The sequence below is a fragment of the Sceloporus undulatus genome, chromosome 4 (assembly GCF_019175285.1).
Source record: "Sceloporus undulatus isolate JIND9_A2432 ecotype Alabama chromosome 4, SceUnd_v1.1, whole genome shotgun sequence".
NCBI lineage: Eukaryota > Metazoa > Chordata > Lepidosauria > Squamata > Phrynosomatidae > Sceloporus > Sceloporus undulatus.
This window is the reverse complement of record NC_056525.1, coordinates 221578159-221604174: the sequence shown is the minus strand read 5'-3', so window position 1 is coordinate 221604174 and position 26016 is coordinate 221578159. Positions and strand designations below refer to the sequence as shown.

The following is a 26016-nucleotide window of genomic DNA, read 5'->3' as shown; positions in this document are numbered from 1 at the left end:
TCAGAAAAGATTGAGACCCTAACATAAGTGTTATCCAGGTGGTCATGCTGGAAAACAAGGTACATGCTAAAAAGTACACACACACATAACGCACCTACAGTCTGTATGGAATCAATAGAGACATAACACACAACTTTTCTAAACCATGGATAAGAGATAAAGAGCAGACCACAGTAAATTGTGTTATACACAGACTGAGTGTTGGTTCATCTATTCCAGAATTTTGACCCATTTCTCATTTTCAGACATAGGTGCCAACCCTTATATGGACAAAATGGCACTACACACACACAATAGGGAGTAATCAGTAAGCAAGGAGGAGTCCTAAAATTTATAAATATACTAAAACATTGGTGAAAAGGGCAAACAGCTTTTCCACACCTGCAAAGCTCAAACACCACTGTTCATGTACAAAATGCATGCATGAGCCACCCAGCTTATTTGCTATAAAACCCATTAGAACCACAGTTACATGCAACAAGCTTCCAAAAACCATTGGGTAGTACTAAAAGGAAATTGCAGAAGATGGTACAGAAGGAGCAGAGAGAGAGCGGAGGGCAAGCAACAAAAGCAAGCCAACTTGTAGAAGGAAAGAATGAGCCTAATTGGAGGAAAATAAGAGATGATGGGAAAGAGGTGAATTATCAATGAAGCAGGGACGTAGCCAGGATTTTGGGAAGGGGGGGGGGTCCAGACTAAGTGGCACCACTATAATGGGGCTTGGGTGCGGTGGCGCGGCAGCACACACCATTCATTTTATCTAACGGAAGGGGGGGCGTCCGGACCCCAAGAACCCCCCCCCCCGGCTACGTCCCTGAATGAAGATGGGTCATCAGTAAAGGAAATTCATCACAAGGATAAGACTATATTTCTGTTAGTGAGAGCAATGACAGAAATTGTTAAAACAGATAGATGCCTTTTTCAGAAGGATATTGCTCTGCTTCTCCCCTCAAAAATCTCTTGTCGAGTCTGAACAGCAAAAGGCTATTCAAAGATGAACACCTTTAGTACTCCTTGGTGTAATTCCATTATGTATGTCCTGTACAACACTCTTGCACAAAACATATAAAAACAGAAGGGAGGACACAGAATGATACATGAGAGGATGCAAGTGGGAGACAAAACTATGGAGCATTACAGAAAAGAAGATCACGTTACAGATGGATTGAGATCAAGACTAAAATGGATGAGCTCAGTCAAAGAAGCCACAGCCCTGAGTCTGCAAGACCTGAGCAGGGAAGTTAATAATACAGTGTCTTGCAGGTCACTTATTCATAGGGACATCTTACATTAAAACCAACTTGACAGTGCATACAGTTGGCACTTCATAACAACTAGATTTTTTTTCAACCATGGATTCAACCAACCATGGCTTGAAAATATATTTTTAAAAAATCTCATGGCTTGAAATTATATATATTTAAAATCCCCCCAACCAAAACTGAGTTCTTCACCTCTTTATATAAGGGATCCCATTTTACTACACCATTATATTTAATGGGATGGCCATCTGTGGATTTTGTTACAGGGGATCCTGGAACCAAACCACAGCAGATACTGAGGGCCCACACTAACAACAATTCCTCCTTATAAATTAATCCATACAAAATGTGTTATGAAATCCTACTCCTCTACTCTCAGGAACAATGCTTCAACTTATCTATCATAGGCCCCGTACAAACGGGCTGTTTCGTACGTACTTCGTATGTACTAGGGTTGCCTGGGGGCATATCTTTTAGACACCCCCAGCCCTAGTACATACAGGGTATGTACAAAATGGCGGCGCCCTGTCCACATGGGCGTCGCCATTACGATGTCATGTGACGTCCTGGTGCTGTGGAAGGGTGCCTGTGGCACCCTTTCCGCAGCGCCAGAAGGAGCTCCATTTTGGAGCTCCTTCCTGGGTTTGTGTCGTTGGCGCAGCCTTTACATGGCTGTGCCAGTGACACAAAGGAGAAAGGGGCTGAGTCGCCCCTTTCTCCTTTTCCCCACCGCTATCAAGGTGTCCTTGGGGCTTGAAGCCCCAAGGGCACCCCTTTCCAGGCTGCGGGGAAGCGGCCTTTTGCTGCTTCCCCGCGGCCTGGAAAAGCGGCGGATCGGGGCCTCAGGGCTGCCGCTGTGGCAGCTGAGGCCCCAATCCGTCAGGAAAAGGGATGGGTACAGGCCGCCCCAAAGGGGCGGTCTGTAAACCGCCTTAAATACCAGAAATTTAAACTGGCAATTTTTATATGTAAGGTTTTCACAAACAGGTCTGTGGTAAGATAGCTGTTAGTAACAGAGACATTTCTATCAAAATAACAAAAACAATACAAACATAGAAAATTAATGAAGAAAATACCACCAATTCAAATAATACATAAAATTTCAGTAACACAGTCAGCAATGGCAATCTACCAATATTGTCAAACAGCACTGTGTAATCCAAGAAAATTGTTTTACAATAATCAAATAAATAGTATTTTCCAGTTTCTCAAGAATGGCATCCTGCCCAACCAACCTAAGAGAAGAAAGCATAATTCCTCAGCCAAGAAAAATGATGAAATTATTCCATCTATTTAAAATCTATCGATGACATTAAACAACACTGCTGTCCTAACTCAAATGGATCCCTCCAAATCATAATAAAGGCTTGCACGCATCCCTTACATACTGGCTCTAATAAAGCTTCTCCCTTTACCAGATACCTCCTCATTCACTTCTAAAAGTTTTCACTTTGAGAATATGGGAAAATTAGTTGAAATATTTGTTGAAAGAAAGCAAGCACTCTGTGCTTCCACTTGGTCTGTGCCTTCTTTCTCCAGAGTTAATTACTATGCTTGCTTTAAGTATAGTTAAATATAACCAGGGTTTCTGCTTAACTTGGATCGAAATCCATCTTCAGGTACTACTTCAAGAAAATATGAATGGGATTAGGCTATAAAGTCAAGGATATGAATAGGTTTCTACCATCTGCCTTAACTCATTACTGGCTACTTAAGGATCATTTTAATATATATCTGTTGCCCTAAATATCAACACTGCATGACTTGATACACATGGCATCCCAGAATATCTGAATAATGGATTTCAACACTGGTTAAATACTGTGCAAAGGAATCCTACTGCTATGTTATCCTTCACTAATGTAACTAAAAAGTACATCTTGCTTGGGCCAGCAAAACCCTTATAACACAATGGTTGGCCCAAGATAGCCTATGTGTACTTTATACCTCAAACATTTTGGGCTATATTTAGAAGCGTATTACAACATCAGTGCTGCAAAATATTCTTATTTTTGAATATGTAGTGCACTGATAAAGAAACAGAATAGTCTTTCCAACCAGCATTAATTTCATTTAAACCTGAATGATCCATAAAAGAAAAAAGAAAAAACCCTCTCTGAATTCCAAAGAAAGATGATTTATATTGTAAAAGGCAACTGCACTGGGATCAAAGACAATTTTGAAACATATTCTTTATCCTAATCTTACTAAGAGCCAACATTTTCCTCAAGGACATTATACCTTTCTCTTTCAGCTGTTCCCTTCCCACTTTGGGGTGAAATAAATTTTGTTGTATAAATCATAATACACTTAATGAAGGAGGAAAGGTGGATCCTAAAAAGAAATATTGTCAGAACGTACAGAAAGTACAATCATGAGGGGTTAAAAATAAGTACTTAAGAACAGCTGAGGACAGACGGCTACAGATGTACTGCAAGAGTAATGGTGAGAGAAATAAGGCATGGGCTTCAATAAACTTCTTTCATTGGAGCATCACATATAGAAAAATCTGTGAGGACAAAGGGAATCTGAATGCTAAAGGAGAAGAGTGCTGAAACATCGATGGAACTTATCAGCATACTCTTTAGAGACTTATCTTTAGATTTCTATGCACCTGGTTGAATTACAAAGTGTGAGGTGAACTTACAAGATTACGTTCCAACAACTTGATAGTTCAGTTTGAGAAAATGAAATAAAGTTATATTCCTCTTTTCTTTCTTGCCTCCCCACTGAATTTCACATAGCTCTTCAAATATTCTCTAAACATTTACTGAAGAATTATCTACTGAAAAATCTACTGAAGAATTAAACCTTCTGCTCAAATAGATAAAATCATGGTAACCATTTCCATTCATGGTGATACAGTGGCTTGCCTTAAAAAACAACAACATATTTATCTTCCTAAACAACTGTAGAGATGTACAGAAGTTAGTACATTGTATTGGTATTGCTGCTTACTAAAGTCTTGCATCTTTCTCAGCCAGTGCAATAATTTAGCTCAAGGAGCAGAAAGTTTTGTGGCTTTTCAAAATAACTCTTCAGGAGGCTAATAAAAGTGGTTCGGATAATGTTTACAAAATGCTCCAGCCTTACATTGTCAGGCTGCACTTTGGTCTGTAATAGCACTCGGATGTACCACTGTGCTGATGGAGCAAAAGACAATCAGCTCTCTTTACAAGGAGGCTTCTGTATGTCATTATAAAAATTGGAGTGGGCTGACACATGTTAGCAAGGAATATCCAGGTACTCTTCATGCAGCTGGAAATGGTTTAGAAAGGCTTGAGAAATCTACAAGCAAATGATGGATAATATCCAGAAGCTGATGTGTATAACAATTACAAAAATCAGAACCTTTAAACTTCATGAAATGACTAAATGGCTTATTTTCCTTTTAAAGATGAGCTATTAAATGTAAGTCAGGTCCCAATAAGTGAAAAGAACTACAACAGAGCAGCAAAAATGCTCATGATTCACACATTTGTGTTTTCTCTACTTGAATAGTCAAAGTCCCACAGAATGTTGAAAATCACTGCATCTATTGCATAAAGATTTTAAGCCATATTCTGTTTTTGGTCTAACTTCAATGGTTTCTTCTCAGGGATATTACAAGACCAATCTGCACTATTACAAATGGCACAGTCAGGACCAAAAAGATAGGCTTGTTTCCACAATGGATAGAAATGATCTTAGAACTCTTCTTTATATTCTTTGGAACAATTCCTAGTCAAACTGACAGACACAGACACACAACTTGTGTACTCATTAGTGAGCACTTGTTCTTGCTCAGAAAAGAGGGGAACAATTTAATAAGAAGCTTTTATCTTCTGGCCCAGTACTGTCTAGTCTGATGAACTGCCTCTCCAGAGTCTCATGGACACTTATTTCAAACCACCTGCTACCTGGGCCCTTTTTAACTGCAGGTGTGAGAGGCCTTTTGTATGCAAAGCGTATGCTTAACAACTAAGCTAAACATCAGGTATATTTTAAGTGTAACAGAAACTTCAGGAAACTTAAAGTTCTAGGCCTGACAGAGCAAAAGAATTGGCAAGAGGACCTAGTAATCGAAAATCCATAAGTTTATTTCCAATTTTCGACAAAGGAAAACATTGAACTCAGTGGAATTCAAGTTCCAAAAGCTGAGGCCCCGAACAAGACAAAATGGCTCTTTTTATATTATTGAAGACAAAGAAGCTTCTTCAATACACCTGATTGGCTAATTACAATTTAAACATACAGAATTCTTACAATCAGAACAGAAATACATGCATACATTAAAACTGCATCATCACTCCTTACCCCCTCCTTTAGCCTTCCTTCTAACCTTGCTTCTGAATGTCAACTATGTATCCTTATCTCAGTAAAGAATAATAGAATAATATAATAATAATAATAAAATGTTTACTTATATACCCGCTTTTCCAAATTAGATCAAAGCGGTGTACAACAGGAAGTACAATAAAAAGTCAAAATAAAACATAACAGGCCTCTCCTCCCACTCAAGAATGTGTCAGAAGGAGGGCTCTTAGTAGTTTACGTTATGTCTTTTTTACTGGTGCCAGCTTCCATCCAGGTCAAGATGCACTCATTATTCCTTTGCTCTAGTTTTTCTAAACTCCAAGCCTTTATTTCAAAAACCATCTCTCTGGCTGACAAAGGTGACTCCATCTTTCTATAGCTTTTTATTTCAACAAGGAATTTCCACCACATTAGCTCACACATGCTGTACAGAAAACACCTAACTATAGTCATGTTCCAAGTCAGTACAACATGCCTGAATAATGCAACCAAGTGGGTGGGCCCAATTGCATCACTGAAGTATAACAATTATGGAATAATTCACTACTTGCAACCAACATCCCAGGTACCACTGGCAGTCACAAAAGTCTAAGAAACTCAGACACAAATATTATTCGCACAACTCCATACCCCAGGAGCCAATATCAGCTGGCTCAAGTCTACACACATTAAGAGCTATGTTTTACATTTGTACACTTTTTAAACAATCAATATCAATTAATCCAGTCTAGTGCTAACTTAATTTTCAAGGTACATTTAGCTCGCATCAAAGAAGATTTCTGTCTAAAATTTCTGTGTCTAGGTAAGTTTTTGAAATGAGGACCACCTGCCCATGAAATCACAGACAAATCAACTAGGAAGTCTTAGTGGAATGTGCAAATAAGAAAATATCAGGTTCATCAGCATGTTAGCTTCAATTATTAAGGAACACAATTCAGTGTACAAAATGTATTTTATAATTATTCACCATTTCTGGCCTAACATTATAGCTGGTTACTCTGAATGAGAGTAGACCTATTCAATCAACTGTTGAATAGTGAGCCAACTCATAAGTGAATCCCACTGATTCAACACGCCTACTCTAGTAGGACTAACAAAATGATTTAGGCCAAAAAAATTATTTTTCAGATACTGAGACACAGGATACTGCATATGTGAAGCCAAATGAACACTTGTGTTTTGTACACTCATACAGCCAATGTGCACTTTTCAAAATGTTACTTGAAGAGTAACAAAAAGAATTCTGATGGTAAAAAATGATCATTTTCCAGTATCAAGCATATGTTACTGAGTTACACCATGTTCAGTCACAAGTACTGTTTCAGTCATCTATATATGTGCCCACTATCACGAATAGAGCTATAGCTCAGTAGCTGGGCTCACCCTTTGTATGCCAAAATCTCAGATTGAACCTCAAGCATTTCCACAAATATGTGATCCCATGTAGGAAGGGTGGAAAAGATCTTCCTCTGCTTGAGGCTTGTGCTAAATGATGTTAGTATAAGGCATCTTCATATGATCATCAGGAAGGTGAGTGGCAATCAAGGAGGAATAAACAGTGGGCCCTTCTTATCTGTCCCCCCCCCCCCCGTTCAGGACTCCCCCATGGATGATAAAAACCATGAGCCCTTGTTCCACAGGTTTCAATGGTAGCGTGTGTGCATGGCCATTAGCAGCAATGGGGCTCGCTATTTATAAATGGCAAGCCTGTGGCTGGGGAGGGTAGGCTATATGTGATTGGACCAACCTGGTGATTACAGCATTTAAATGCACATCAATTTGCATAACAGGCTGGGCAGAGGATAACTCGGAGAATGGAGAGACAGAAATTTCATGCAGCACTTGTCATCTTCATGAGCTTCCTCCTGTCTGCTCTCCTCTCCACTTCCCTTTTGTGCTTTTATCACCAACTTTTCCTAACTGCTGTTTCTAATGCAGTGGTGAGTGTCATAAAACCATCCTTCAGAAATTGTCGGACAGCGTTTTTTTGAATGCCTCCGTTTTGGCCATATTGGTCATGGCTCCTGGGACTTTTCTGGAGGGCAACATGATTCCCCCACTCCACTCAAAAGCCTGGGCTTGGATATTCTGCAGATTATATAGAACTGGTAGAAGAATCAGTGTGGAAATAGTGAGACCAACAAGAGGAGCACTCTGTTATTGCCTGTCTTTTGAAGGGCCTCTGTCAATTTCCAGATGAAGAACATGTATCGTTTGTGTGGGTGTGGGGGGGGGGGGGGTGGATATTCTTTCTACCTAATTAGAAAGTGCCAGTGTGGTCTCAGAAGAATGCAGAGGCCAACACACCTGAACATTAAAAGATGAAAGAACAGACCTCTTGAACAGGTACTCAATCTAACAGAAATGCTGTGCTAGGTCAAGTGTACATCAGCAGGTTAAGACATCAGGTTAAGTGAAAATGCCAGCAATGATCCTGTACAATAAATTAAGACTACTGGATTTCTCATTAGTGTAAAACAGAGTCTTGCAATGGTTCACTCTCCCCAGGAGTACTATATTTCTCCATTACCAATTAACCATTCATCACTGAAAGAGTTTTTCAGCATTGTATATGACCACATGTGGGCCCTGTAAAAAATGCAAGATGTGTTACCAATGGTAAACAGAAATTAATGATGCTGAACAGACCAGATCCTTGAATTCATTATGAATGTATGTCCCTACTGCATTACAGAAGCCCTGGCAGCATGGGTGTGTATTTTGTTTAAGTATTTCAAACACTAACCATTCAGAGACATCTATTACTTTAATCCATTGCAGGCAGTGCTTGGTTTAACTTTATTGGCTGTGCCGGTGGTAGTGGATATATACTGAGGGCCAAGGGTGGGGAGCAATGCTCTCTTGCACATCTTTTGAAAAGGGCTTAATTTTGTTTTATAGCCTAGGCCAGGAGTCCTGCTTGTTCTGTGTCTAACAAGGTTCAAATGAAGTTCAGGCCAGTGATGAATCAGAAGCAATGTCAAAGATCGTTATCTTTATGAAATGAGCTCATATCCATTCAAGAAAAGCTGAGCAGGTACTCCATGTTCAATACTGAATGTTCAATAGTCTGGAAATCACAAGACTCACAAGAAAATCACAGTGGTGGCTGATTTTATCTACTGTTTTAGTTTACTGTTCTAGTAAACACATACTTTTGCACTTTTGGTTGACTACTACTTATGATTTACTACATAAGACTATACTAGTTAAGTGAGGATTGTAATTTATATTTGAAAATATAACACTATAGTTGTCCCTCCGTTTGCACGGACTTCAGATCCTCGACCCTCACTTATTTACAAGGAGCAAACAGATGGGTTAAAATGGGGCACGAGGTGGGCTCGCACTCCCATTCAAGCCTATGGAGCCTGGATATCTGTGTGTTTCTGTTTTCGTGAGGGGGGAGGATCAGGATGGATCACCTGTGAAAATGGAGGGCTGACTCCAAAATACTCCAACCCCCCAAACTTTTTAAATGGATGGCTGCAATAGTGTCATCTTTCTGATGGTTCAGTGTACACAAACTTTGTTTCATGCACACAATTATTTTATGATTTATTTATTTATTTTTATCCCGCCTTTCTCCCAAAATGAGACCCAAGGCGATGAACATATATAAACATAAGTTAAAATTGTACAATTAAAATCATAAAAATATAAAAATTACAAATATAAAAATTTTAAAACATACAGAGTTAAAATTAAAAAGTCCAAGTCCAACCCTCTCATCTCCCAATAAACCAAGCCTGCCAGATCTCAAAAGGCCTGTTTAAATAAAAATGTCTTTGCCTGCCTACGAATGGCCAGCAGTGAGGGGGCCAGCCTAGTCTCCCGTGGAAGGGAGTTCCACAGGGAAGGAGCAGCCACAGAGAAGGCTCTCTCTCGGGTCTGCACCAGGCGAGCCTGGGATGGTGGTGGGACCGAGAGAAAGACTTCTCCTGAAGATCTTAGGGCTCTAGGTGGTTCATATGGGAAGATACGGTCTTTCAAATAGTCTGGACCTAAGCCAAATATTGTATAAAATTACTTTCAAGCTGTGTGTGTAACATGTATATAAAACATAAATGAATTTTGTGTTTGGACTTGGGTCCTATCTCCAAGATATGCCATTATGTACATATATGCAAATACAGGTATTCCAAAATCTAAATATATCCAAAATCCAAAACACTTCTGATCCCAAGCATTTTGGATAAGGGATACTCAATCTGGATTATAACCCCACATGACAGTAAAGACACTAAAACACAGAATTTACTGTTTAAAAATGCATGGCCCCAATGTGTCAAATGTTAGAATGGTTATTTCAAAATCACAATTATGAAGCACTTTCTTATTTTTGTGGCACAAAACCAAGTAAGTTTTGTTGAAAATAGATTTCCAAAAGGCTGTGTCCCTAGTTTTGAGATTCACTCTTACATCTTCTATTTATTAGACTGCAGCTGTTCCAGCAAAGTCTAACTTTACAGTTAACAATATTTTGATAGTAGTTTTACAATAGTAAAATATAAAGTGTTGGGCCCATGACTCTAGTGTACAGTTCTCCTGCACAGCACATACATCAATTTAATAAACAAAATGTTCCTTTCTCAGCGGATATGCTATTACATCCATTATGAATGTAACAGTAGGGGGAAAAGATTTTGAAAGAAACCAAATAGTCTGAGGCAGTTCCATCTGAATGTCATCCCTGCTTTGCACGTTCATAAGCGAACTGGCAGGTGGAACAGCATTTTTAATAGACCTTTATACATAGAGTATTTTCTTTCTCCAAATCAGCAATTTCAGTTAATTTTATTTTTTCCCTGGAAAAAAATAGGACATGCCAGTTCATCAGTAGCAACTCTGAACTCTATTATAAAGTAACAGTAGGGAACCTGACCAGGATTAATAGTGGTACTCAGTCCTGGGATTAGTTGGTGTCTTATTTCATGGATTTTTGGCCATCTGTTCTTCCCTCCTACATTTACTTCTGCAGAACTATAAACGCACCTCTACCTCAGGGACTATAGAAAGGAATTAGAATTGTTCTGCTTTTCATTATCACAAGATTCAGTAACTCATTTCATTGTCAAGATAATCCCCTTTTACTCTTTCTTTTGCGCTTGTAGGGTATGCCAAAATGACAAATAAAATCCCAGATGTTAGAGACCTGATGAGGTCTCCACCTTTCCTTGAGTGTTGTGTTTAAGCTACTTGGGACACAGTGTCAAAACTGACAGGACCCTGATGCCCACACCCAATATTCATTATGCTTCGTTAGTGATTTGTATAGCTGTCTACAGGCTGAACTTCCACTTCAATCCTTGGTGGCCATTAAAATGTTTAGTTTGTCCTCTGGCTTTTACTGACAAAGGATTCATTTCCTATTGTTCACGTACTAGAAAGAATTTACCTTTCTTCTAAAAGTAACGATGGTCTTCTGGCACCTATAAAAAGATTGTTACTCTAGAATATTATTTTAGATATTCAAAATTAATTTGATGTTATATTTCTCCTTAGGCTAACTTGTAGATCTTAAAGATTGAAGGCTCACAGCAACACCTTAGCAGAGTTTTCTAAAGTAAGCCAGATAAATATCAGTTGATAAAACACACACACACAATATTTTCTATTTAATATCATCCTTAATTTCCCTGTTTTATATTTGGCAGATGGTTATTTCACATTTTGAAGCATTTGAGATTTATAACTTTTTGGTAATTGCAGATAATTTCTCTTTTCTTTTCTTTCCTTTCTTTTTTTTCATATTTAAAGGAGAAACAAACACATTTACATATAAAAATGAGAGTGATGGAATTTATTCTGAACTGAAGTTACACAGTTTGCCACATTTCTTTCTCTGACCCAAGGCACTGTTTCTTCTCGACTAAAGAAGGATTTTTTTTTAAAAAAAAATTGGTTTCCTTCATTCCTTTTGGAGACTGAATCTGTGTTTTCTACATCTGTTTTAGGTATGCACACCAGTGCTGTAACCATTCTAAAGATAAAGTACTTCAGTACTTCAATTAACAAAATTATTTACACACACACACACACACACACAGAGACAGAGAGAGAGAAACAGAGAGAGTCAGAATCCAAAGATATAGCCATATTAGTCTGTAGAATCAGTACATAGAGAGATCTCGTAGCACCTTTGAGACTAAATGAAAGAAAGAAATTGGCAGTGTGAGCTTTCGTAGACTTCAGTCTACTTCCTGAGATGCATATATGACGTATAATCAATCAATTAATAATTTATTACAGTTATATACCAGCAACTTAAATATAACAACATATATATCACGATTTTCCACAAAAAACAGTCAAAAACTGAATGCTGCAAAATGTTTGATAGATTTACTTGTATTATGCAGAAAATAAAGACTACTTGAACAATGTTTTGATTTACTTTTCTCCAAGATTGCAAGCAAAGTGTAGCCCTGAAGCAACATGTGGCCCAAATATTGTTTTTAAGGCCCCAGCTCTTCTTAGACTGCTTGGATTTTGGCAAAAAGCCTTCATTCGCTTTTAAAAATAGGTTGCAGCTACCTCTTCCTGTTTAACCTTTAAAAAAAAAACCTGTTTTTCAGAATTAGAAATGAACTTCTGGCTACTTCCATTTTTTGGGTAGATAACTGCTTTTAGGAGTCCATGTGGTGCCCAGAGTCCCAGGACAAAAAATTGGCTCCTGCACTACAAACTTGCTCACCCCAGATATAGAAATTAGGAAGCTGCACAGACTGATGTGTCTGTGCAATTTCATTGTCAGTAGTATGGCAATAGCAGAAACAGATTCTGTTTCTAGAACCAATGCTCAGCTTCATGCTGCTATGCTTTGTTATCAACTGCAACATAACAAGATTGAACAAAACTACTGAGTGGAACAGAACTATATGAAGGAGACATGTGTCATGTTCTGAGTGATGAGAAGTCGCTAAGGAGAAGCTGTGAGGTCAAGGAACTCTTCTGGGCATAACTGCAGTTAGCAAAACCTGGTTCTGAATTTTCCCCCCAGCACCTGTACAGAATGTCAGCTTCTTAACAAATGTTGCTGTTAACAAATAATATTGTCATCTCTGCTTATGGTAGGATCTTGTGAAGATCAAAATAGAATCAAATTAATATTAGTATAGCAATCCCAGAAACAAGATTGCAGAAATGTTGATTATGTTTTAATTACAGTAATAGCATTTTTCAGAACTATAAACTACTTTTGCAATTATGCATAGATATTTAGTTGGTCAGTAAGGTCACTACTACAAAAAAGACATATTCCCAGGTTTTCACCATGTTCCATTCAGTTATCCTGTTAGCTATTCAAGCATGACTATGGGATGTTAGAAGTGAGACAGAAATAGAGGGAAACTGTAGCGCTGTGGACCTGAAGACTGATTCCTGAGATCCATGGTTCAGGGACTTGCCACGGTTTTGCCTCTAAAGGCTGGAATATAAGTAGTCACTCTTCTTTCTCTGAAGTGGGCTTTTAAGCTTCTTAACTGGACTGAGACCTAGTTCTAGGCAGCATATGTCTTGGGACAACTTGACAATTAAGCATCCTAAGGGCCTGATATTGACACTGTGATATTGGTCCATGTAGGAGAAGACTGCAAATGACAAGCACGTGATCTTACTGACCAACTAAAATATCTATGCATAATTGCAAAAGTAGTTTACAGTTCTGAAAAATGCTATTAATTAAAATACAATCATCAACAGTTCTGCAATCTCGTTTCTGAGATAACTGTACTAATATTAATCTGATTCTACTTTGATCCTCACAAGATCCTACCATAAGCAGATATGACAATATTATTATTTTAGCAACAATCATGCTAACAATTTGTTAGAAAATATTGTCATGAAAGCTGTGAAAGATGAAAACGAACAAGCTAAATAGGTGATCTCCCTTCCACCTATTCTAGTTGTGTCATGTTATAGATTCAGTACTGAAACTGATTTTATATTAATTCAAGCCAAATCTCATATGTGTGACAGAATGGAGTTCTTGCTGCTGTGTGCCTTCAAGTCCTTCCTGACTTATGGTGGCCCTCATGGAGTTTTCTTGGCAGAATTTTTTTCAGAGAAGGTTTGCCCTTGCTTTTCTTTGAGACTAAGAGAATGTGGCTTGTCAAGATCACTGAGTGGGTTTCCATGGCCAAACGGGGATTCAAATTCTTGTCTCTCAGTGTTCTAACCCAACACTCAAATCATTAGATCACACTGGCTCTCAGATGGCGTAGATAAGTGAACAACTCCTGCACTATAACTACTCTAAGCACAATATGTCCAGCTCTTTTAACACAGGTACTTCTTTGTTAATCTGGTATGCATTAATAAATTCAAGGAAAGAAATGGTAACTCTAGGCAGAATACTTTTTTTAAAAATGGTATAGATTTTGTACTACAGAACAGGGAAACACAATCTATGGCCAAATAGATGTTGTTGGGTTGCAACTTTCATCAGCCCTAGTGATGATGGGAGCTGCAGTGCAACAACATCTGGAAAGCCATCAGTTGGCAACCTCTTCCATAAAATGTTTTAAATCTTCATTCCAATTTAATTCAAACCCAGCATGTCCAAAAGAGCATGGTGCGCATGGAAGAGACTGGCTAGCCAGAGTGCATCATAGCTCTGCATGTTTTAGCAACTGGGAAAGGATTTATTCATTAAGTGTGCCAGTCCAGATGGAATTTCTTTCTTGCCTGTGTTCAGTTGAATTTTGCATGGATTTCTTCTATACACAGAAGGCCAGTAGTGTCATTCAAAATAATTAACCAGTTTCCATCAGTGCTCCTTCCCTCCCTCTTACTCTCTGTTTTTTCTGGCCTCCTTGTCAGCTCCAATCTCTTCCTCCTCCTCCACTTCACTTGGCTCCCCCTTTAACCTTCCCAGCCTCTGTATCTTTCAACAATTTTAACAACCGGTTCTGGTGAACTTGTGCAAACTGGCTGAATGACACCACTGCAGAAGGCTAAGTAGTGTGTTCCATGCATGCTATTTCCCTATCACACATGAAAAAAGTTCAGCTTAATGAAATAAAATGTTAGTTTCCTACTAATAAAAACAACCACATTTTCAAAGTTTCTAAAGGTGAGGGGAGGGTGGCTATTAAAATTCCTGATTAAAGGATCCAAAATTGATAACTTCTAGAATAAAACATTTTAATGCAGAGTTTTTAGTTAATTGAAACTCCTTTAAAGTCGTTAGGCAAGGTCGTAAGTGCTTGTTTTGCTGTGTGAGGGAGGAAACATGCGTACAACACATTCCCAAGTGAGGTTTTAAAAATTGCTTCTCAGCACATAAGATTCCTCTTACATTACAAACCGACTTCCATCACTTACACAAAGACTCATCTGGAAAAGAGGCCGTTTACACTGTTTATAAAATACTGTCACATAAAATTTGTAAAAAAACATATTTCACTAAAAATAGCTTGCGTAAGTAAAGGATTAGAGTAGTTTCTGCTGCTATAATTGTTCCTTTGTAGTTTTTTCCATGATGTTTTCTGAATAGTGCCTTTTGACTATGTTTATTAAAGTTGCACATCAAAAAGGATCAAAGCCACTGCTAGTGAGAACTAAAAAAAAATAACCCAGTGTGTTATTGTCTCATGGGAGAATTATGCAGATTCAAGTAAACAAGTGCAAATTGTTGAGGTTTTAATGAAAATTTTCTACAATTATTGAATGTGAAGTCATTGGTTATTATAACATCTGTACAGCAGATGGCCATTCTGTATAAAAGGCAAGCAATGCTATTTTGTCTTTTTAACAGTACATCTGAGATGACTACTTTTTGTCATTGTATGCCGTCTACTTTAGCAAATAATTCGTAAAATGCAGCTGCTACAGATGGTCACCATAGTTATGTGATTGTAAAAACCCGAAACACAGTGAAGTATTTGTGTATCAGTTTCATATGCCAACATCAGCTCTATTTGGCTCAAAAGGTATATTCATAAAACTGTGAAAATAAAAAGGGGCCTATTCTGATATATTTTTGCTATTATACTTTCATTTGAGATGTAGCTACTGCAGTTTAATGTTATACCAATCTACATCTCTGTACAGTAAACCTAAAGCTCTTTTAAATTTATAAATACATTTCAAAATGTAATATATAAATATAAATCAAATGTAATATGCAATATATTTCAAAAGTAATACTTTATCAAATAAATGTTCTACTACAGCCTTAGACCAGGAGACTTTTAACCAGCTAGTATGTGAATAAATGAACTACAGCAGTAGAAATATTACATCACTTTGAGCCCTCTAGACATCTGCAAGATTTTTGAAAATTCAAAACTGCTCCCTCCTTAATACCATGTATATTTAAAAGTGTAACAGAGGCTGCAATCCTATATCCATTTATCTACATGAAAGCTCAATTTAACTCATAAGGGACTGGTTTCCAAACTGGCATGGAAAAGACTATATGGGAGTATATGAGACTAGTGCTCAAAACAAGGGCTAGTGTTCACAAAGGCATTAAGTCTTTGTTTGAAAGATATGACATAATGCTATGCTTCATTCTCACCCAATCTGAATAAAATCCTAGCATGTTAATGTGGAAGCTATGTTATACAGTAACTCAGGGATGGCAATTGTTGGATTACAATTTGTGCACCGTATCCAGTGATAAGGAGTGCTGGGAGTTGCAATATGACAACATATGCAGGCTGTATGATTTCCATATCTGCTTTAACACTTCTCCCTGAAAGATTAGTTTTCTATACAAAGGGACTAATGCTGTTGCATTCAATACAATGGAAGGATTACCTAAGGCAGAACTTGATGATGATGATGATGATGATTTACTAAACCTAAAAGAACTCCATGCAGGACATGCAGCCTGGAGATTTCTAAGAGCTATAGTCCAAAAAAGTAAAGTTCCAGGCTCTGAGCTATGACTGGAATCAGGGGCTTGATATCTTCAAACAACAGGTAAACTCCCCTTGTATCATCAGAAGGTTCACAACAAATTCATCCCAATTCTATCTTCTCCCCTTCCTCATTTGCCTGATGAAGGCACAGTATAACTGATGATACCTGGTGTAGCATGGCAAAGGCATTTGTTTGACAACAACAATATCTTATAGGAGCAGCTTCTAGCACCTAGAAAAAAAAGGCAAGGGTAGAACATGGAAACATTACCTTTTATAGACTATAAGCCCCAGAATTCCTAGCCAGTATGGTCACTGGCCATGCTGGCAACGGGATTGTGGGGGCTACAGGACAAAAAGTAACTTTTCCAAGTTCTGCTCAAGAGGTTGTGGTAATATATTGCTATTATCAAATGTTTGTTTGCCTAAGTAGGTCAATGACCAAATTATAATAGCTGCTGAAAGTATGAACTATTCCCTACCTCTTCCTCTGGTCCACATTTGTGGTTCCTGCTCTGCCACAGTTGCCAGTGCCACGTGCCTACTTGGGTGAATGGCCATGGGAGTGAAAACAATTTATCAACAGTAGCGTCTTGCCCTCTATGTGGACAGATAAGGAGGAGAAGCCTTCAAAATCTCAAGACTGCTCTGAGTACCATCCTGCCACAGCTTTGCCACACAGCTTTACATTGCTGGAACAGATGGATCACTATCAAAAGTAAGTGAAATCTACTGCTAAGGCAGCCTGCACACATCAAAGATTTTGAAATAGATAGACAGACAGACAGACAGACAGACAGACAGACAGACAGACAGACAGACAGAGATATGACACCATAAGCATCATACTGCTAGAATAGCTGATGAAAAGTGACGGGGGGAAAAACCCAGAACTGGAACAGTCAACGTGAACTTATAACTACATAAATATATTACCTGCTACTGAAAGGTCCTTCCATTCTGCAATTGAGATGCAGCTAGAAAAGTGTGAGAATGTCTTTGCTCGTCTTAGCTGTACAGCAGTTTATTTATACATAAAAATGGTTTTAGCCTCCAGCATTTAAACTAGGCTTTTGTGTTCTATGAACCTAAAATTTTTCACTTGTAACATTAATTTAAAACAATAGAAACTGCTTAGATTTATTGGCCCAAGTAGTACAGTTGGCCCTTCTTATACACGGATTCAAGCATCCACAGTTTGAAAATGTTCAAAAAAAGTATAAATTTCAAATATCAAACCTTGATTTTCCATTTTTTATAAGGGACACCATTTTGTTATGTCATTATATTTAATGGGATTTGAGCATCCACGGATTCTGTTATACATGGGGGATCTTGGAACCAAACCCCAGCGTATAACAAGGGTCCACTGTAATATTATTGATGACAAAGCAATAAATCACTTAGCTTGGCTTGGAACTTATACTTCTCAGCTACAAATTGCTGTCTTTTTCTCTTAAGCTATTTATGCCAGCTCACTAAAATCTAGCTAATATCCAGTAAGGAAAATAACTACTCTGTAAATGTATTTTAATAACAGCTTTAAAAATAACAATAACAATCAGTGCAACCCCACCCCCCAAATGGAATGGAAGTCCAATCATGAGTCATATTTTTCAGTTTATCTTTCCAACTACTTTAAAGTTTTAATGATCAAAAAGGAACCAACACTAGGTGTTAGTTTCTCTTTATATGTTTCCAAAGCAAGGATTTAGAAGGATGGAAAAGTATTACTTTGGGTCCTAATTTCACAATTTAAGTTCTTCCACTTGATAATTAAGCAAGCCAGTTTATACAGACACTGTATAATGTTAGATAATGCAGGATGTATCAACACTATTCCTGACAAATGGCTGTCCAAATTCTGCTTAAATAAAAGCCTCAAATGAAGCACAACCTGCCAGCTCCAGATTTTGTACCTCTATACCAGGTTAAATATTGGAAAGGTAGATAACTAGAGCTATATAATATGATGAAAGATATTACACAGTAAACAGTGTCTGTATAAATTGGATCTTCCTTTCTTCCTTGTTTTATACTGAGTTTCAAAAAGAGTTTGAAAAAATAACAGAATCCATAGAGATCTTATAGACTTTGTTCAGCATAAACTTTCAAGCACTGTAGCCCACTCCATCATATGTACATAACGTTACCTGACCAGGAAGATATTTATATACATGCTAAATGTATGTTTGAATTTTTGTGCATGGGAGCAAAAATGTATAACCACTGATGATCATCTTAACAGTCACTATTAACAAACAGCAGATGGGCAGTGACAAGTGCAGTTTCCAGACTTGCTTGGATCCCTATTTGCAGGTCTGTGTGTGTGTGGGGGGGGGGCAGGACATGGAGATAAGGATAGTTGCTGTCATGTTCCCCTGATGCTCACCATGTTTTTCTGCACAGGCATTGGTTCCACACCTCTTCCCCAGAAAACCCAACCAGTCTGGTAATACCTATGAGAACAGTTTCGTCAGCTGCTTTGTAGGGAATGCTTTTAAACTCTACAGGCAGACCAAAGTGAAGACTGCAGCAGTTAGATGGCTAGGAGGTGGAATTTCCCTTGGCAAACCTGATTGCATTCTTCACTGCTGTCTACCTGGAAGAGCTTAAAAAGCATTTCCTATCAAGTAGCCAGCACTCAGTATTCTTTGGCATTCCCCACCTTGGATCATTTTTGGGGTATGCTGGGGTTTGTGTTTTCTCAGCAGTGAAATTAATCTTGTTCTGTTTCCTCAGCTGTGTCATTCTGATTTTCTCTGCCACAGCTATAGAAGATAGTTTTGTCTCTGAGCTGAGAGCTTTGATGGTGATAGTGGCTGTGAGACTGTGTGCCTATTTCTCTACCTTTGGGATACCTTGTTTAGGTGATCTTGGGGATGAAATCAATCAAGGGCAATCCAAGCTCAGGGGTCATTAGACCTTCTTCACTCCCAGTTTATACCCATTAGACATGTTTTCCCCAGCAAGCAGGGTTAGGATGAGGGGATTTCTCTGGATGGCAGTGAGTTGCACAGTGATTGTATCTGTTACCTATGCTATACCAAGAGTCTAACTGTTGTTACCAATAAAAGTGTAGCATGTTTTCTTCCGTCAACAGTGTGTGTGTGTCCGTATGTGCATACACGTACTCACATTTCCTTCTTCTTTTGCTCCTGCTTTAAACACTGGGTTGATAGAAACACTTAAGCACACACAGGTAGAGTCACAGTTCTATGGTAATGACAAGCTTAAGAGATAGACTTCTTCCAAGAGGAAGACCTCTTGCAAGCTCGTCCTGAAGATTCACATGAAGGACAATTCAAACTTCTAGGTATCCTTGATTCTTAAGGGCAAGTGTAGACCATTTTAAGTGATTCTCCACTTAAAATGACAAGAACCCACTTCTAAAGTGGCACTGCGGATAAATATTTTTGCTAAAGTGATTTAAAATAGCTATCTTGGACATTATGCCATTGTCCTTAACCCACTACTGTAGGAAGCATACATGTTGTTTGCATGCCTGGTTATGAATATGTTTCTGGCTACAGGACAAACTTCACCTGAAACTGAACTTCTGTGTAAGAGAAGGTCTGGTGCTTTGACCCAGCTAACAAGTAAGTGGCCCTGAACAGTGTGCATGCACTCCAGAGAGTGCATGGTTTAAGAAAGGGTGCACATGCACTGAGACTGGGATTAAATCTTCACAAGTAAAAGTAAACCATACCAATTTCTGGGTTTACTGGAGACTCTGTACCATAATTAAAACTACAGTTTATTACAACCTGCTGACATCACAATGCCAATATTATAAAGAAATAAAGAGATTAAAATTCTTACCTTTAGCTTTGACAAGCAAGTTTCCATGGAGGCTCGATAAAGATGCTAGTAGGCAGGGTTTTCTAGGATCTGGGCAAGTTTCCATGGAGATCACCATCTGAGTGGTATGAATGGAAATCTTCTGACAACAGGAAATACTTGTCCACAGATTTTTCTGGGCTGAAATCTTTTGCCCTCCATCACTGTAATCTTCAGAGTCAGGAATTCTGCTTTTGTAACACTGATATGTTAATGTGTCATCTTTCTTTGGAAGGCTATCAGCTGCTGAAACATTTTCCTCCTGGGTCTCATAATAACCTTTGCTTCTGATCTTTTTTAGAAATTGTTTTATTTGATCAAGTTTGACAAAGCTGATATTGGCCTTCAAAGGCTTTGCTATATCAACATTTATCTCAGCTGTTGGGGGGGAGGAAGACAAGAGAAAGATATATATGAAAGAAACAGTCTTAGTGTTTTTTAAAATAAAATAAAAATAATGCATCCTGAAAAAATTAGTTAGATTATGCTAAAATGAAAATTAAATTCAACTGCTTTTCAAGTAGGTAATAACTTGGGTTTCCACTTGAACGCAGGCAGCATGTAGAACAGTTCCACAATTAGATACATTTAAAATTAATTCAAGTGTTCTCTATGGTAATTAATTAGCAAAAAGGACTTTGTACAATGCCCCATTCAAATATAACATTCCTACTCTGAAAATGATGGCTATTTGGGAATGTGCCATCCTACTTCTTCATACAAATTCTCCCCCTGCTTTCAGTGTTTGATCACATGTCACATTACAGTACAGTATATTCATATGAGCATTATTCCCAACTAAATGTACAAAGAATAGCAGTCTTCATATGAGAATTTATGAAAATATACAAACTGACTACATAACCAACTTTTGTATGCTGACACTTCTGATGGTACAATATAGGTATGTTAAGGTTACAATGCATTTCTACATTCCGTTTTCCCCCTTCTATACATTACTGAAATGATTTGAACGGACTGTTAATTAGAAACACGTAGGTTCCCTTTACAACTTGGAACAAGTATCTCTTAACGTACAATGACACAGTAGGAAAACCTGCAAACCACCTGTCTAGCTATACCAGTATATACAAATTTGTCTATACATTTCATGAATAATAAACTACAAACTGAACACAAAAGAAGATGCTGTGGGGCCCTAAGGCCTTAATTTACTAGGGTACATGTTTTTGTAGACTACAGCTAGAATCTACTTTATCTTTCAGAAAATAAATTAAATGAATGGTTCCCTGACTTAGCAATGAAATGTACCCTCATAAAAGTTATTTTGTCTGCAAAGTTCTTTATCACATTATCCTGTTTTTAAATGTTTTATAACATTATAATATTCTGATGGTATTGTTGTAAATGACTTCAGGATCTGTGGAAATGAAAAGCTAATAATGATGACAATGACAATAATGTTAGTTGTTATTTCTTTTAAAAAGCTATCACACCAGTCTGAAATACACTATGTGAAAAAACTACCTTCTCTTTCCAACTTAATTTATGCCATAACCTTTCTAGCTTTCCCTTTTTGAAAGACATTCAGAGACATAGCCATTCTAAAATGCTCTCCACCATTCTTATGGTCATCCATCCACCCTGCCTTTAGGCAACATTTTTCCTCCTGCCTTTCTTCCTCAACAATCATAGTTAAATCTGATATCGTGAACTCACCACCATACCCACATATTTTGCATTTCTATGGCTATTCATGCAGTCTGATTATAAAGGTCCTTCCTGGGGATCAGTTCACTTCGTGCACCTGAGGAAGCTTTCCAAGTCTATGAAAGCTTGCTTACTTGGTTGCTTGCTTATTTATTTATGGTATTTATGATATTTATACCCTGCTCTTCAACCCTAAAGGCTATCAGAGCGGCTTACAATTATTATTTTTAATTAGATGGTTCCCTGCCCTCAGGCACACAATCTAAAAAGGTACGACACAAAAGGAGAAGGGAATGGTGGTGGGGAAGGGGATCAGGTCCATCAGTTCTTCTCTCCCTCTGAGGCCTGGACCAAGGCAGATGGACAAGAGGACAACTTCTTTGCATAGTGTCAAAGGTGCTACATGATCCCTTTGTATTTTTGAGTGACAGGCATGGGAAAAGTGATGTTTTGACAGTTACTTGACTGAAATGCCATCAAGTATAACCAGCACAGTTAATAGTGAGGGATACTGAGTTACAGTACAACAGTATCTGGAACTCTAAGATGCTCAGGGTAGTTTACAAGCTTGTTTCTGGAGCCATCCTTTTATTTCAAAATAACAATGACTGGCTCCACATCCTCCAAAGAACTTAATGGCTGAATGGGGTTCTTTGGAGGATGTATCCACTACATCACATTAGTGCCCATGTTATCACCATAGTCCTCCAAAGAATTAGGAGTTGGACTCAAAGTGGCTTACAATTAAAAATGACATTGTTAAAATCCACAAGATACAAAAATTCAAACAAGATTAAACCATAAAACAATGAAAACATACATCATTAAAAACATACAGAAACAGACAGTTCCCACCCAACACAACAATTAGCAATATTCAGTACACTGTATAGGATGGGCCTTATACAGTCACTCATCAAATGCCTGTCAAAATCGAAAAGTCTTTACTTGTTTGCAAAAGGAAACTAGGGAGGGTGCCAGTCTAACCTCTCTGGGATGTTCCAGAGCCTGGGGGCAAACACTGAGAAGGTCCTCTCTTGTGTTCCTGTACGATGTATCTGGGAAAGTGGTGAGACTGACAGAAGGGACTCCCCAGCTGATCTCAAAGCACAAGTCATAAGAGAGAATAAAAGATAAAGGTAAATGTTTCCCTTTAGACGTGATTGTCTAATCATGTCCAAATGTAGGGGGTGGTGCTCATCTCTGTACTAAGCCAAGGGACCCAGTATTGTCAAAGATGACTCCATGGACATGTGGCCAGCATGACTGCACAGAATGCTGTTACCTTCCCACTGACGTGGTATCTATCTATCTACTTGCAATTTACATGCTTTCAAACTGCTAGGTTAGCAATAGCAATAACATTTCTATACCGCTTATCAGTGCACTTAAGCACTGCCTAAGCAGTTTACAATGTGTAAGCTAATTGCCCCCCACAAGCTAGGTATTCATTTTAGTGACCTCCGAAGGATGCCAGGCTGAGTCTACCCTGAGCCCTTGGCTGGTATTGAACTCACAACCTTGTGGCTTATGAATGGCAATTAACCACTGTGCCACCAGAGGTCTTGTCAGACGCTGGGATTAGTGGCAGGAGCTCCCTCCATCCCACAGCACTTAGATCTCCAATGCCAACCTGCTTACTATCAGAGTCAACATCTTAACTGCTAAGGGAAATGCAGTACAATACAGTATGAATACAATACAATACTGTGAGGGAGAATACAGTACATCAAATAATCTGGACCTGATTCATGTAAGGCCTTAAAGGTCATAACCAGCACTTTGAATTGTGCCCAGAAATGGACCAGTAGCCACTGGAGATGAGCAACAAGAGAGTTGTGTGATCCCTGTTGCCAGCCACAATCAGCAAATCTGACTGTGATTCTTTGGCCCAGTTGAATTTTCTGAACACTTTTCAAAGGCAGCCCCATGCACAGCGCCTAACAATAATCCAACCGGGATGTAATTAAGGCATGTGTCACTGTGGCCAGATCTGTCATCTACAGGAATGGGTGCAGCTAGTGCACAAGCTTGAACTATGCAAATGCACTCCCAGCCACTGGTGAAGCCTGAGACTCCAAGCTCAGAGTTGAATCCTAGCTGTGAACCTCTTTCTTCATGGGAAGTGTCACCCCATCTAGCACAGGCTGAATCTTTTATTCCCTGATTTGCATTTTGACTGACCAGGAGCATTTCCATCTTGTCTGGATTAAGTTTCAATTTATTCGCCCTTATCCAGTCCATTACTGATGACACCACACTACCTACTTTTGGGAAACATTTTGAAACCTATTATAGAAGTTAATAGATTTAATAGGTAACATCAATAAAGAAAAAGAAAAAATGTTTTCCCTGAGAATTTTCAGCACCTAAGGAGGATGACACCACTGCTCCTCAGACATCTACTTTTTGGGAGAAATGAGTTGTGGAATTTACCTGCTTCCCATTAAAATTCCTTAAGAGATGGTGGAAATGGGTTGATACTCAGTGGGAGGAGAAAGCAGAGGCGCCAGTTTTTTTAAATTAAAATTTTAAATTTCAAAAATTAAAAATTAATTTTTTTTATATTAAAAAGAATGTTTTATGCTTTAAATTTTTCTTTAAAGACCTCACATTTCAACCAAATATTCACTATGTATATGCAAATACATTTAGGTTATGCATATGATATTGTAATTTGAAGGTGTAATTTTAATTTTGCTAGTTTTTGGTCACAGCTATTAGCATTACATTCAGTAGTATAGTCGGCCCTTCCCTTACGAAGGGGATCCATTCCGGACACCGCCGCGTAAGGAAAATTCAGCATAAAGTCAAGCCCCATTAGAAACAACGGGGCTTGTTCCTTTTGTATGCACCTGGCACACTGTGGGGCACACGCCCCATTGTTTCTTCTGGGGCGCGGGAGAAGCCTTTCCAGCGCAGCTTCCAGTGTATGACATGGGCGCACTGTGTATTTATGAGTAACGTTAGTGCAAAAAAGCATTACTAAGGATTCTGTATGGTTTGAAATTGGAAGAGGTCAATGGGGGGAGGTGACACCATGAGTTACCACAAGGGGCTACAACACCAGTCATAGAATCGTAGAGTTGGAAGAGACCACAAGGGCCATCCAGTCCAACCCCCTGCCACCAACCTTAGTGATGCCACTATTTCCCTGGATAACAATATTTTTCTTCTGAATGGGACCAAGGTGGCTTACACATAAGTTAAAACAAGGTATGTGAATTAAAAATCATATGTATAGTCTGCCCCCAAAACTGAGGTTCTTCTCACCTAAACCTGACTTCCCATTACAGTCGGCCCTTCTTATACAGTACACAGATTTTTTATACACGGATTTAAGCATACACGTTTTGAAAATGTTCCAAAAAAGTATAAATTTACCTTGATGTTCCATTTTTTATTAGGGACACCATTTTGCTATGTCATTATACTTAATGGGACTTGAGCATACACGGATTTTGTTATACACGGGGGATCTTGGAACCAAACCCCAGCGTATAACAAGGATCCACTGTATTCAATTACAGTGGTACCTCGGGATACGAAATACCCAGGTTACAAAATTTCCGGGATACGAAAAAATCCCATTGGAAATAATTTTTCCGGGTTACGAATTTTTTTCGGGTTACGAAAATTTTTTTGGTGCTTTTCGGCGCTTTTTCGCACGAAACACGGCTTTTCCCCATTAGCGCCTATGGCAATTCGGCTTACGAAGGCTTTTCGGGTTACGAAAGCGGCCGCGGAACGAATTAATTTCGTAACCCGAGGGAGCAGTGTACACAACTTTCTAGAATCCACCTGTCACTGAAACCTTCACCCTGTTCTCTTTAGGTTAGTACCCACTACTACCCAAATCCCAAAGGGCATCTGTCTTTCAGTCTTGACACATTACATTGTTTCTTTTTAAGCTCCTCAGGCTATTATTTATAGGATCCCACTCTCCCCTCAGCCTGTTCTCTATAATTTTTTAAGAAGGCCCATAGGCTCAAGAGAAGGGTCATGTGTGCTAATATACCTTCAACCATCATGTTGGCAAATAATTTTCCCTTTGTACTTTCACTGAAAATGGG

The 26016-nt window shown here is 38.5% G+C and overlaps 1 protein-coding gene across 4 annotated transcripts in view; it reads right to left on the bottom strand.

The window, feature by feature from the left end:
* VPS13B (vacuolar protein sorting 13 homolog B) overlaps positions 1-26016 on the bottom strand; it is a 485868-nt gene that overhangs the window by 110437 nt on the left and 349415 nt on the right. For all 4 annotated transcript variants that reach the window (XM_042465699.1, XM_042465697.1, XM_042465696.1 and 1 more), the window contains one exon: positions 20255-20650. In XM_042465699.1, coding sequence (XP_042321633.1) covers positions 20255-20650 — 396 coding nt within the window. The remainder of the gene's footprint in view (positions 1-20254; positions 20651-26016) is intronic.